Source organism: Tauraco erythrolophus, chromosome 14 (genome assembly GCF_009769465.1).
Source record: "Tauraco erythrolophus isolate bTauEry1 chromosome 14, bTauEry1.pri, whole genome shotgun sequence".
In the NCBI taxonomy this organism is placed as follows: Eukaryota; Metazoa; Chordata; class Aves; order Musophagiformes; family Musophagidae; genus Tauraco; species Tauraco erythrolophus.
Window position 1 is genome coordinate 23,961,516 of NC_141478.1, and position 14,620 is coordinate 23,976,135.

Genomic DNA, 14,620 nt, shown 5'->3' on the forward strand with positions numbered 1-14,620 from the left:
CAATTTCAGTTATTTTCCCACACTCACCTGGACGGGTTCTTGTGTGATCTGATCTAGGTGGTCCTGCTCAGGCAGGGGGATTGAACTAGTTGATCCTTTGAGGTCCCTTCCAATCCCTGACATTCTGCGATTCTGTGAATTTTGCACCATTTAATCCAAGAAGAGCGTTAATCATTTCAAAGACATCTTCCAGATTTTTAGCACAGCTTTCCTCCCACTGCTCCTTTGTCCAAATTCAGCATCGTCTTGCCTGAAATACAGCCTTTATTTCAGGCAAACGAAAGGCAGGGAGATAATTCACCGCATGTTGACATTAACGCTCCCTTTTCAGCTAAGCAAAATTTTCTTTCAAGATTTTAGGTCATAGCCAATGTGTCTGATGAGCTTTTGGAGTCGGCTATTTAAAAGCCTCCACATTACAAAACTCTGGAGACAGATATAGTCATGAATTGTGGGAAAACACTCCTGTCATGGAGTTCCCACCAGAGGGAGCCGCAGCCCGGCTTTAAAAATAGCCGCCTTTTCGCCCTTTCTCCCCGCCCCCCCCCCCCCCCCCCGAACCCCCGGGGGTTTCCGCCCCACTGGGTGTTCCCCTCCTGCGTTCCCCACCGCCTGCCATCGCGGCGCTCCCGCCAGAGGGACCGCGGCCCCTTGGCCCGTGAGCGGCTCCGCGGGCAGCGCAGTCCCTGCGCACCGGGCTGTCGGTGTGCGGGGCTGGGGCTTGAGTCCCTCTGCGGGCGCAGTGTTCCCTTTTGGGATTTTTGTCCCTCTCTCGCGCCGAAGACTCCGTTTGTCCCCCCCGGTGCCCCATGTTCTGCCCCTGCCCGCGCCAGGGTCAGGGTCTGGTTCGGGTTTGGTAGTGGAGGTGGCACGGGGATGTGGAGGCTGCGCGGTCCCCTGGTGTCATGGTGAGCACTCTGGGCTCTGAATGTAGGGATTCCAGTTTGAATCTTGGTGGGACTTCGTGGTTTTGGGACACCCCCGCATGCCTGGTCAGCCTTTCCACCCCCCTCCAGTTTGTCCCCCCCGGCACTTGCAGGGGTCCCCTCTCTGTGTCCCACCTGGTTTAGGCACCACAGGAGACACTAACACCCCATAGGGGACCATGTGTGATGTCTCACGTGTGACACCCTTTCAGAGATGACATGTGATATCCCATATGTGACATCCCACTAGAGACCACGTGTGACATTCCGTGTTTGACACCCCATTGAGGACCTTGGGTCACACACACACACTCTTCTTTGGTGGCTGCGTGTGACATCCCATGTGTGACACCCCATCAGGGACCACATATGATATCCCACGTGTGACACCCCTTCACGGATCATAGAATCATAGAATGGTTAGGGTTGGAAGGGACCTTCAAAGGTCATCTAGTCCAACCCCCCTGCAAGGAACAGGGATATCTCCAACTAGATCAGGTTGCTCAGGGCCTCGTCCAACCTGGCCTTGAACGTCTCCAGGGATGGAGCATCCACCACCTCTCTGGGCAACCTGTTCCAGTGTTCTACAACTCTCATGGTAAAAAATTTTTTCCTAATATCCAATCTGAATCTACCTCCCTCTATTTTAAAACCATTACCCCTTGTCCTATCACAACTGGCCCTCCTGAACAGCCTCTCCCCATCTTTCTTGTAGGCCCCCTTGAGGCACTGGAAGACCGCTATAAGGTCACCCCGGAGCCTCCTCTTCTCCAGGCTGAACAGCCCCAACTCTTCCAGCCTGTCCTCATAGGAAATGTGCTCCAGCCCTCTTATCATCTTTGTGGCCCTCCTCTGGACCCTCTCCAACTGGTCCATGTCCTTCTTATGTTGGGGGCTCCAGAACTGGATGCAGTACTCCAGGTGAGGTCTCACGAGGGCAGAGTAGAGGGGGAGAATCACCTCCCTCGACCTGCTGGCCACACTCCTCTTGATGCAGCCCAGGATGCGGTTGGCCTTCTGGGCCACAAGAGCACATTGCCGGCTCGTATTGAGCTTCTCATCCACCAGTACTCCCAAGTCCTTCTCCTCAGGGCTGCTCTCGATCCATTCACCACCCAGTCTGTATTTGTGCCTGGGATGACATGTGACATCCCATGCATGCTATCCGACAAGTGATCACGTGTGACGTTCCATGTTTGACACTGCACTGGGGACTTCGTGTCACCCCTCACACTTCTTTGGGGGCTGCATGTGACATCCCACATGTGCCACCCCAGCAAGGACCACATATGATGTCCCACGTGTGACATCCCTTCAGAGATGACATGTGACATACTGTCACATTAGGACACAAGGTCAGGTCAGTAGAGGTCAGGGAACAATGTGACCAGTCTGCTGGCTTCCCAAGAAAGACGAGACCCTTGTACCCGACCCGCCTGCCACCCTGGGCACCCCGCTGTGTCGGAGGGTGTTCACTTGTTCATCCTTGAACACAGGCAGCGCAACGGGCCAAATCCCTATATCCTCTCTATCGATTATGAAGTTTCTGGAAACATATAAATTTTATTACTGTTGCTCGTGACAGGATACAGATTTGAAGACAGTCAGTGATAGGGACTGACTGCGGAAACAGCTTTGATTTAAAACAATATAAACCAGAACTGGTCATTGATAATAATAAATAGCTGCAAGGTGTTAGTAACTAAGTGCGCCTAACACAGAGCTCTTACCCAACAGGCATCCCTACGGGGGGGGGAGAGGTACAGCCAGTCGACTGATCCCAGACGTTCCGATGGAGGGCTTCCCCCAACACCCCCTTCTCTTAAACCATTTTTATACTTTTAGATGAGGCTTGAGTGACTCTGGTCAAGCGTGTCTTGGTCAGGATCAGCACAAATTTTCCTCGCTTTGATTTAAAGGTGCAGGCAAGGAGAATTTCAGGACACATGCTCAGTGAGAGGTGGTCGCAGCCTGGAGGCAGGTAGCTTTTGCAATGGAGGTGTGTTTTGGTATCCTAACGACATTGTAATGAACAAAGTTCACCCCAAAGGCCAAACATTTGGCAACTTGTTAGATATCGACATGCCCAAATGGTCTGGGTGAATGCCTCTATCCATCACCATTGCTGAGGCCAGGGCCGCAATCCGTCTTCCTTGCCAGTCGTGCAGTTCCCTTTGCCAGCCATTCTCTATCCCTGGGAACAGGGAGGAGCCGTGGTACCTTCGTACCACTCTGCTCCCCATTTCGAGGACATTGTACGTTCCGTTCTGCCAGGGCAGATCCCATCCATGCCAACTGCATTCTGTTCCTGGGAGCAGCAGCCGTGTCTCGCCTCAGAGCTACCGTTAACATTACAGGTGTGAGCTGAACTTTGCAAAGCTGTGTTTCTCCATTTCCCCAGTTTCGGGTTTTTTCCCACACTGTTTTACAGTTCATGCAGTAGCAGGTGACGAGATGATTTTGCATATTTTTGTTGGGGATGAATCCCAGCAAATGAAATCTAAAGCTGGTCACTGATTCCTGGTGTGATGTCATGCTTATCATTTGATTCTCATCTACTGCAAATTTCCATATATCTTTTTTGGAAAAACAAAATGAAATAAAAACTCCTTCCTATTTCCCTTCTTGCCCATTTTGATGGTGACTGTATTGTCTCAAGAGTATTCATAGTAACTGTTGCCAGCACATGATCATGAAAGAGAAATAACTCTTAGACACAAACAGATCTCCTTCAAAAAATGCACATTGTGTCTAGAGAAGGAAAACAGAAAAGAACATTCCGTTCTGGCAAGTTCCTGTCAAGCCACAAGAGACTCCATGAGAAGCAATAAGCTAAAAGTGGCAAAGCTGACAAAAAAAAAAAAAACATCAACAAGTTGTGTGTAAGGCCACCTGTAGAAACTGTTGGCAAAAAAAAGTTCCAACAAAGAGAGACCCCAGCAGGAAAATCAAATTAGTTCTTCGAAGTAAGTATTGAATTAGTATTTCTTATGAAAGCAGAGCTGTTTTTAACATGGAAACTTCTGGAATTGAACTGTCTGTAGAAAGCATAGGAAAAATCAATAAATAGTATCAAAGCACATGCATCAGTAGGTCTTCACCTAAAACTCTAGTGAATCTCAAAATAAGATATCACTATGTGATTAACTGTGATGTGGAAATTGTCTTTAAGGTAAGTCCTAATACTGAGCAATGGGAAGTAGTAAACGTGACACTAACATTTGCTAACAGGCTCCATGACAAATCCATGGAAATACAGACCCGTAATTCTCACTGTGTTACTAGATAAACCAATAGAAGTGCTATCTAAAAAAGACACGTGGCTGTATCAATTGTATCCCTTATATTGAGGAAAAGTGAACACGGATTATGGAGATGGACGTTACGCCTCTCATTTATCCGAGTTTCTGAAAAGACCTGATGACCTGTCAATGACTGATGCCGATGGTGTAGTGGTTTTACACTTGAAAAACCCTAAAAGCTCATGTTGAAATCCTTCTACACGATTTTAGAAAACACAAAAAAAAGCAGCTTTGAAACAAGCAGCAAAGGGTTTCTAATACATTTAAATCTATTTGAAATGAGACTGGTTGTACGATTGGCTTTCACAGGGAAGGCAGGATTGCTGCTAAGGCTCCACAGCGGTACGTTTTAGGGCTCAGGCTGTTCAGCACAACCAGTGATCACCCGAAAAAGGGCTGGACAGTACAAAGAAAAACATTTTTTAACAATCTAAAAGTAGACAGAGTCAAAACTGAAAGCCCACTGAGAACACTCTGTGATCCATGATCTGGGTGCAGGAGTCGGATGCACAGCTAGTACGCTTGCTGCTGATGCTAAACTGGGAGGTGCTGTTGGCTCTCTCGAGGGACACGGGGCCTTGCAGAGGGATATTGATAGACTGGAGCGTTAGGCAATCATCAATGGCGTGAAACTGAACAAATGCCGGATTCTGCACCTGGGATGGAGTAACACCAGGCACAAATCTGAATTGGGAGAGGAGTGGCTGGAGAGCAGCCCTGCAGAAAGGGGTCTGGGGGTGCTGGTCGACAGCAGCTCAAGGGAGCCAGCAGTGTGCCCAGGCAGCCGAGAGGGCAAAACGCATCCCGGGGTGCGTCAGACACAGCACAATCAGCCTGTCCAAAGAGGGGATTGTCCCGCTGTATTTAGCGCTGGTGCAGCCTCTCCTTGGGCATTTTATGCAGTTCTGGGACCCATAACTTAGAGGGGATGTTGAGGTACTTGAACATGTCCCGAGGAGGGCACCAAAACTGAGGAAGGGGTTGGCAGATATGGCCAGTGAGGAGCAGCTTAGGACACGAGTTTTGTCTGCTTTGGAGAGAAGGAGGCCGAGGGGCAACCTGATTGTTCTCTCCAGCTTCCTGAGAAGGGGACGTGGAGAGGGAGGTGCTGACCTCTCCTGCCTGGTACCCAATGCCAGGACATGTGGCAACGGCTTAAACCTGCACTGATCAGGGGAGGTTCAGACTTGATATGAGGAAACATTGCTTTACCAAGAGGGTGGTCAAACCCTGGAAGAGGCTTCCTGAAGAGGCGTTCAATGCCCCATGCCCGTCAGTGTTCAAGAGGCATTTGGACAATGGCCTTAACAACATGGTTTAACTTTGGTCAACCCGGAAATGGTCAGGCAGTGGGACTACATGATCGTTGTAGGTCCCTTTCAGCTAAGCTATTCTATTCTACTCTATTCTATTCTTCTGCCTCCTCCTTTCCCTAACAGCACCTGCTGCAGAAATCTCCGATAACATTTCTTCCCAGCCCTGCACTAGCAGAAGGCCGTGAATACTCATAACCACATCCCAGCCCAAGCATTGGCTCTGTCACATTGTGGGGAGGAGATGTATCCTTTCTGATGGGGGTGAGAGCTGTGGATCCTCTGGAGATCATTTGACATCTGGACAAATTTGCAAAAAGCAGGTGTAAAGTATTGTTTCTGGAAGTCTTCTGTGTTCATCCAGTTTCGCTGGTTTCCAGAGGTGGCAAAACCCCACGTCTCCGACACTAATGAGGCTCAACAATCAAGCCCTCAGTCTAAAGCAGGACATGCTCCTAACTAAATGGTTGCAAATCTTTTGGAAGTGAGCAATCCCTGTTCATTACCCGTGGAAATATTTCTACTCTTTGTACTCATTTCTAGAAATGCCTGAGCCGTTTCCCTTGGAAAATGATGTTAAACCAAAAGAATCTGAGAACTGTACTGCGCCAGAGCGAAGATCCATCCAGCCCAGTACTTGGTGTCCAAAGTGGCCGACCAGAAGTGTCTAAACTGAGCACATGAGCAGGGCACATCTGCTTCTGTCGGGGTCCTGGGTGTGCTCATGGGCCTCGGTGGCTGGGACCGGGCTCCCCTGGGACCTCACCAATTCCTGCCGAGGGCCCAGGGGACGTGTCTCAGCTCAGCCTGAGCCATGTGTAGGTGTGTCTGTCTGCGCCCCTGTCCCCGGGCTGGGCCTGGGGCTGCACTGCAGGAGCTGCTCTCCTGGATGGAGCCCCCTGGCTCAGGTCAGAGCTCGTCAGGCAGAGCTCTAGGTGGAACAGCAGAACTGTTCTGTCCTGTCCTGTTGTGTCTCTGCGCTTCCCAGGAGCCGAGTTCCCTGACACGCCGGGGTCTGTCAGCTCCAGAGACACTTTCAAGAACACAAACCACAAAGGTCACAAGTGGAAACAGATGATTCTTTTTATTTTGATTTTTCTGACTCTGTTTCATAGCCGATGCTCACAAGCATTAACACAAAGCCCATGTCAGCCAGAAGCAGGCTGATGCCTTCTTCAGCTGAGCTGGAAAAGACATGCCTTGAGTGTGGCCAAGGCACTGCACAGAGCTACGGAAAGAAGCAGGAACAGAGCCAAGCAGTCCCTGTTTGCTGAAGAGGGAGAACATGAAGAATGAGGATCAGGACTGACCACACACGAAAGAAGAAGAGGTGTGTGGTACCCTGTGGTGTTTTTTAAAGCAGGACAAACAGTGATGACAAGCACAGTTTTGGCCTTCCAGAACCTGCTCCGCTGCTGTGCTCCTTGGCCAGGGCTGCAGGACAAGCGCTCTGGTGGCTCAACGGTGCCTTGGAGAGAGGAGCAGAAGGTGAACAATACCTCTTCGTTTCCAAGTGGAATGTTTCTGGCTCCTTCTGTTCCTTCTTAGAAATGCCTGATTGATTTCCTTCGGAAAAACATGCTGAAACAGAAGAGCCTCACAACAGCAGTTCTCCATCAGAGAGGAGACCCATCTGGCACATTCCCCTGTCTCCCAAGTGGCCAACAGTCAATGTCTAAAGCAGACGAGATGAGCAGGCCATGGACAGAGCTTCTCAGGCAGAACTCAGGGCATAACACAGCACAACTGGACTCTTCTCTCTTTTCTCCCTTCACTCAGCAGCAGCTGAGTAACAAAGCTTGTTCCGCTGTGCTCCGTGGCCAGGGATGCGGGAAAAGCGCTCTGGTGCTGCCCTGCGCTTGTCGTGCACGGAGAGAGAGCTGGGAAGTGGCAGCTCCGGATGGGGCAGTGAGCCTGGGGCCCTTCCCAGCACGGGCTGTTCTGCACAGGCACCAATCCCTGGGGAAATGCATCCCAGGGAAGAGCAGAGCTCGGGCTCCAGCCTTGACACGGAAAAGAGAGGCCGAGAGAGCCGGGGCACGATGGCACCCGGGAGAGAGGGGCAGAGCAGCAGTGAGAAGCGGCCGGAAGGGCTGGAGGAGCCCCGGCATGAGGTCGTGCTCGATGTGACACAGGACAAGAAGCAGCCCCCGGGGCCACCCTGGGAGTCTAAGAAGCTTCCTCCCCCCGGATGCGGGGCACGAGGGCCACCTCCGTGGAGCAGGAGCAGCAGCCCCTGGCCCAAACGGGCCCAAGGAGCCCCGGCAAGGGGCCGTGCTCCGTGCTGCAGAGGAAGGCAAAAACCCCGGGGACACTTGCTGGCCCAGCGTGGGGGAGAAAAGCCTTTGACCCCCAGCTGCAGGGCACGAGAGGGGATCTTCGTGGTGCATGAGCAGCAGGCAGCGAGCCAGCCAAAAGGGACTGGAGGAGCCCTGACAAGTGGTCTTGCTCAATGCTGCAGAGGAAGGCAAAAAAACCCCGGGGACCAGGGCCAATTTGCCCCGGGGAAAGATTCCTTCCTGACCCCAGCAGTGCTGGCGATCGGCTGTGCTCACGCCTCCCAGGAGATGTCCGAACCCTCTTCTCCCTCAACCTGGAGCCATCTCAAGGGCTTCTGAGAGTGGCCAAAGGCCCCGGCTTGATCACCTTGGGGGCAAAAATCATTCCCATGCCTGGCAGGGCAACGGTGGGTGCTCCAAAGCCCTGGGACCTCTGGCAATTTCTCTGTACCTGGCTCTGTAGGCGAAGAGGACGGCGAGTTCTGCAGTGCTGCTCAAGAAGGCATTTCCTTTGTCTTGCCACTGCTGTCCATCTGAAAAATCCTGACAGGCTCAGGCACCTCCATTAGTAGTTGGTGGTTGTCTCCTCCAGCAGCCCTGTGCAGCTTCTGATCTTCTCTCAGACTTCTCCCAGTAATCCCACCGGCTCCTCAAGGCCTTCCTCTGGGATGCCTTCAGGCTGCCCTCGGGCCAGCTCTGGCAGCCGGCACAGGGGACGCTCCCGTTTATAGTGCCAGGGGCATTGTGACTGCTGCATTGTGGGGTGCTAGCACTGTGACATGGGGGGGAAAGGCCCCGCCCCCTCCCCCCAGCACCCTTCCGAGGAGGCTCTGGGAGCTGCCGCGGGGCAATCCCTGTGCCCAGGGGCTGTCCCTGCCCTTGGTGTCCCTGTGCTGGGCACAGCAGGTGGGTGTCCCTGGCACACCCTCTGCCGCTCGGCTCCTGGGCACGAAACCAGCACTGTTCCTCTTCTCTAGGGCCGTGGCAGAGCCATCCCTGCAGCCCAGAGACCACCCTTATTGGCCATCTCCTCTGGCACCAGAGCTAACGGCCATGAGGGCATCTTGGGCTTCCCTGAGTTCCAGGACCACAACTGTGGGAACAGCACCTTTCCATTTGTGGGCACTGAAATTGTAAGGAACCAGCTGTATCAGCTGAATTTTCACGAGTCCATTTGTCCTGATGGGATTCCTCCTAGAGCAATGAAGGTGCTAGCAGGTGTTAGAGCAGGACTCCTCTCAATCATCTGGGGAGGTCCTCCCCGACTAAAAGCTAGCCACTTCATTCCAGTTGACAAGAAAGACATGAGGGAAGACCCAGGGGACTACAGACCTGTTATTCTAACCTCAGGACCTGGAAAAATTATGGAAAAGATTATACTGAGTACTATTGAAAGACATTTAAAAACAATGCAATCATGAGGCACAGCCAATATAGGTTCAAGAAGGGAAAGTCCTGTTTATCTAATTCAGTATCCTTCTACAATAAGGTCACCCGCCTAGTGGATGAAGAGAAGCTGGTGGATGTAGTTATTCTGCATTTCAGGGAGGCTTTTGATACTGCCCCTCACAGCACCCTTCTGGACAAGGTGTCCAGCTGTGGGATGAGTGGGTTCACAGCGCACTGGGTTACCCAACAATAAAGGGGTTAAAGTTTTTGTGTAAAAGTTTCATGAAGGGTTTAGTCAGCAGCAGGTGATTTACGCATAGCTAAAGAAACTAACGAGATATTCATCCTTGAAGCTGTCAGGAGTGATTAAAACGGAGACTCTTTATCCAGAACTGTCTGTCCTTGGAGGGAACATCCCAGAAACTGCATAAAATTTGTTCTCATGTTTTTCTAAACTGTGAACATGCAGTGACTTGGAGGAAAAGGTAATTTCAACAGGGGGAGATCGTGACCACTGACTCATGGACCACCTGCCCTAAATATACTCCAGACCCAAAAGAAAGGGGCAGAGGAGGAAAACTGAGCATGTGAGGTAATTTACATGTAAAGCGAGAGAAAATTAACCAATGGTTTAAGAATATGTAAACATGTTATGAATCATGCATGACTGTAGTGTATAACTAATTTTCTGCCCAGAAGCCGGGTGTGCCCGCTAGGAGAAGAAATCCCCCACGCACCCATCGCCGCGATAAAGAATACCTGCTTTCTAAAACTCCAGAACGAGTCTTGGAAAGTTCAGTTTCTTTTTCAGGTATCAGTATCAACTGGATGAAGAACTGGCTGAATGGCACAGCTCAAAGGATTGTAGAGAACAGGGCTACAACTGGCTGGCGATCAGTCGCCAGTGGTTTTCCTCAGGATTCAATTCTAGACCCATTTCTGTTCAATACATTGAACAGAAACATGGCTCCCTGATGCCTTCTTCTCCCCATTTTCCATGCTAATACACCCCCCTTCACCTTCCTCGAATCCTCCCTCTCTCCGCTCTTGTCTCCTCCCAAACAAGGGACCTACCCCGGTTATTTTTTCCCCCTTACTCCCAGGTTTGTCAAGCCTGGAACAGACTGGGGGGTTCAGGTGCTGCTAGCTGCTCACCTGGGACTTCCCTGGCATTACTGATGCAGTTTCCTGAGCACTGCTGTGCCTGCCAGATTCCTCTCCCCAAAATAACCCCAACTCTTCCTTCAACCATTGGTGAGGTGTGACCACCTCTCACATCAATGCCCCTTAACTCTCCGTTGAATCTGGCTGTTCCTTAAGGCACTGTAACTCCTGCCAGCTTCTCACTCCCTTTCCTACGCTCAGCAATTTCTCCAACCAGAACGACGCATCCCGCCAAGTCCCAGTCTGTCCGCATCTCCAGATACATTCATTAGCTGTGTCCACCCCTCAAGCTGCGTTTCACCACAATCAGGTGCACATCTCCTGAAGGCTGAAGATGGTACTAACACTTTTGCATATATGAGTGAATATGAAATGGGCAAGGTGCCTGTGTTCAGAGATTACAAGGCTGTGTAGTGATAGGACAAGGGGCAATGGATTTAAAGTGAAAGAGGGCAGATTTAGGTTAGAGATAAGAAAGAAATTTTTCCCTCTGAGGGTGGTGAGGCACTGGAACGGGTTGCCCAGAGAAGTTGTGGCTGCCCCATCCCTATGTTCTATGGCTCTAGTCGTGCTCGGGAGTTTCCCACAGTCTGTTCCGTGAGCTCAGCCGCACGCCCAGCCCTCATCATCAGCTCATCTGCCTTAGTGCGTACCCCCATGTCTGCATGTCACATCGTTTTTCCCATCCTCGTCCTAGCCTCCACGTGCCAGTCTGCCCCATCCCATGGTGGCTCTGAGCACCGTCCTCTCTGACCAGGCGCTTTCAGCCCTTTGGAGTGACTCTTCCCCTTTGTGCCCACCTGCAGCCTCATCCTGCAGGTGCCGGCCGTGGCAGTCCCTGCCTCGCCCAGGAGACTGAACTGGACGGAAGGGTGGTTTGCGGTGAAAAGTGGCAACTTTATTTCAAGAACAAAGTCCCCTTCAGCATTTGTGTGCCCTCAGAGGAGAGAGGGCAGCACAGAGCAGGGCTTTGCCACCAAGGCTGCCTTTGGATCAGCAGACATTGCCCAGAACCAAGTGGTCGTGGTACCCTGCAGCCCGCGGTGGATCCTCTTCATCCTGCTGCTCAAGCCTTTTTTCCCCTTAGGAACTGCAGGAGCTCCTGCAGCAGGTTAAAGAATTGCAGCAGCTTCTGGCGTGGGAACGGACAGGACCTAAACCCGCCCGATTGTGTTGGAATTGGCTGCGGCCTCTGCACGGGGGTGGAGGTGAAGACTGGCTGCGGCGTTGGAGCAGCCGTTACTGCCGGGCGCAGCCCCATCTGTGCCAGGATCCAGTCGTAAAAGTGCTGGGTGGAGGTGTAGACTCCGGGCCGTCTGGCTCTCGCACAGCCCTTCCCCCAGCTGGTCACGCCAACGAGCCAGAAGTAGTCGGCACTGCTGTCTTTGCAGACGAGAGGACCACCGCTGTCACCCTGCAGCGGAGGAGAGAGGAGTGAGGTGGTGTTGGTGGCCACCGTCAGCACTAGGGTTGGCCGTCTTCTCTCCACAGCACCTGCCAGCGCTGCGTTCAGTGTCCAGAAAGGCTCTGCTCGGGCGCTGGAGCCTACGGAACCTTGTCTGGGAGGGGGTGGTGGGTCTGTAAGGTAGGGCTCTCTCCCCTCTCTGCACGGCGATCCGGGATGTGTGGAAGAGGGATGTTCCAGGATTGGGATCTGGAGCCGTGGACTGCCCCGAGCAGCAGCTGGGCTTTCTGGGCCTCTGGGACGAGGGGGGCACTGGGCAAGGACCTGCAGCTGGGGAAGGGGAGGTGAGCCGCAGAGCCATGGGGATCCCGCGGTGGGAAGGTGACTTGCTGGGCAGAGCACGTGCCGGGGTACGTGTGGGCTGGGACAGGGCTGCCGGTGCTGCTGCTGGGGCTGGGCTTGTGGCACGCTCCTACCTGGCAGGTGTCGATGCCGCCCTGCGCGTAGCCAGCGCACAGGTTGTGGCTGTGGACGGCCCCTCTGTACCACTGGCTGCTGTTACAGAGCCTGGCGTCGATGAGGCCGACCTTGGCCTCCTGCAGGACATCAGGTGATCCTCCAGCTGTGAGCACAGAAAGCAATTAGCACCCAGCAGCTCCTTGCCACTTCTCCTCCCCGGTCTGGGCGAACCCCTTCCCCAGGGCTTGGCTTTGCATCCTGAAGGCACTGTCCCGGGGTTTCCCTTCCGTCTGGCTTTGGGGAATGGCTCAGGCCCATCTCTCCAGAGGCGTACGTCCCCCCCAGCCTGACTCTGGCTTTCACCTCCATGGTCAGGAGCCCAACCCGTCTGCCCAGCGTGCCAAGCTGGTGCTCAGGACATGGCGCTTTTGGGGAACTCACATCTCGCGGTCGTGGCACCCCAACCACTGACGTAGCAGGTGCCCAGCTGGGACAGTCTCAGCGAGGCGTCGGGCACACAGGCGAGCTGGACGTAGTAGCCGCACTGCACGGGCTGGTCCAGCTCCAGCAGCGCGATGTCGTTGACCTCCGTGATGTTGCTGTAGTGTTCGTGCACCAGCAGCCGCTTGATGTGGCGCACTTGGGTCTCGGGGCCCGGCTGAGTCAAGCGGGTGGCCCCGACCACCACGCGCCAAGTCGCGATGTGGCTGGAAGGCGGATGGAGAGAGGGGTCAGAGGGAGCGGGGCCACGTGCTGCAGCAGCCCAGCAGTTCCCTGCCTTCTGCTTCCCGCGGGAGAGAGGAAAGCAGCGCACGGAGGCTGCGACTGCCCTCGCACGCCTGAGGCACAAGGGCTGCGGAGCTGGAGGCGTCTAGGAAGCAGTGGCAAGAGCCCAGCCTTCTCCTGAGCCGTCTCTCAGCCGGGCTCAGGAGCGCCCAGGCACTGGGTGGACCGCAAGGAACGGGGATGGGAGGAGCACATGGTGCTGCGGGACAGGGCACCTGCTCTACTGTGGTGGGGCTATGCCTGTTCCCTGGTCCTCCTTACCTGGCCTTGACGAAGCAGTGGGCTGCCGTGAGGACCCACTGTGAGCTGATGAGGGACCCTCCACATACGTGCGCCATGCCTATTTCCAAAGGGACCTGGATGCTGACGATCCAGGGCCAAGCCCCCGGCTGGGCATCTCTGCCACCCACCACGCGCGACGTCCCGTAGTAATAGTCCATGGGTCGGAGCCCGCAGGTCCTTCTGTAACAGAAGCTCGTTACTGCCCTGCTCCGCGGCTTGCTGCCGCTCAGGCTGAAGGTCAGCCGTCTCCCTCCCCACCAGGTGTTGCAGGGACAGCAGGAACCCCGTGGGACGTGCGTCCGTCCGCCCCTGTTCCTGCTTTAGCCCCACAGAGGAGCTGTGCCAGCAGCCTGAGTGCCGGCGAGGAGCCAAGGCTCCCAGGCGGGGCTCGGCAAACCGTGGCGTGGCCACAGGGGACACGCGGGCCCCCTCCAGTGAGCCCCAGAAGGGTTGCCCAAGCTCCCTGCCAGAGCCTCGGGCCGCTTACCCGCAGGTTTCCCACGCGCCATGCGTGGGCCAGCACAGGGCCAGCAGGACGAGGACAAGGAGCACTTTCATGCTGCCAGCACCACGTGTCAGCTGCAAGAACTGAGGGCAAGTCAGCGCCAGTGCTGCCGTGCTCCCCTTGCCCAGGGTGCCCTTGGCCCTGGGGCTGTGATGTCACAGAGCCGCTGGTTCCGGCGTCAGAACCAGCACGGTGGGCTCCTGGGGGGAGGGGCAGGAGGGCAACACGGGGGTTCCAAGCAGGATGGGAAGCAGAATCCGGATCAGACACCCCATGAACGTGCTGTGCTCGCGGCTCTCGGCAGTGACGTGTGTGTGTACGTTTCACTCCTGAACATCAGTCCCCATCAGCTGGAGAGGAAGACACGGACCGAGTGGTGCTTTCTGCGTGCAGTGGGTGCTGGTGACGGTGCTGCTCCACCTGCGTTATTCTGGTTTGCCATTCGTGCCAGCCAAGGCCGTGCGCATGTTCGGGAAGGTGATCGGCTCTTTGGAAAACAGACTGAGCCTCTTGTACCTGTCCATGGGAATGGCCGTCACATCCATTGGACCGAGACGGGAGAAACCTGGAAGAAGTGACAGTTCTCCCAGTTCAGCTCCAGCTCTTCTGCACGGAGACATTCTCTGGGAGGAACAGGAGCTGGATTGAGCGTGCTCAGAGCCGCACACATGCACATGCACATGCACACACGCGTGCACAGAGGACACGCACAAACACGCTGTGCACGCGCACACGGCGTTCACACACGGGGTGCACGTGCACACACACTCACGCAGTGGAGACACATGTGGGGTACAAAGAGAAAGTGCG

General features: G+C 54.1%; 1 protein-coding gene across 1 annotated transcript; it reads right to left on the reverse strand.

Annotated features, from left to right (window-relative positions):
- Positions 1-11,439: 11,439 nt before the first annotated feature.
- On the reverse strand, positions 11,440-13,863 carry LOC147527895 (acrosin-like). The gene is made up of 5 exons (XM_086620228.1): positions 13,793-13,863; positions 13,285-13,482; positions 12,679-12,944; positions 12,255-12,400; positions 11,440-11,787 (listed from the first exon to the last, which is right to left on the reverse strand). Exons 1-5 carry the CDS (start codon positions 13,861-13,863, stop codon positions 11,440-11,442), a joined length of 1,029 nt encoding a protein of 342 aa, XP_086476354.1.
- Between the last annotated feature and the right edge of the window lie 757 nt (positions 13,864-14,620).

Coding starts and splice junctions, on each gene's coding strand:
- LOC147527895 (XM_086620228.1), bottom strand. CDS start 13,863: ATGAAAGTGCTCCTTGTCCTCGTCCTGCTGGCCCTGTGCTGGCCCACG. Junction 12,945..13,284: donor CACTGCTTCGTCAAGGCCAG/GTAAGGAGGACC, acceptor TCCGCCTTCCAG/CCACATCGCGACTTGGCGCG. Junction 12,401..12,678: donor GGGTGCCACGACCGCGAGAT/GTGAGTTCCCCA, acceptor CTGTGCTCACAG/CTGGAGGATCACCTGATGTC.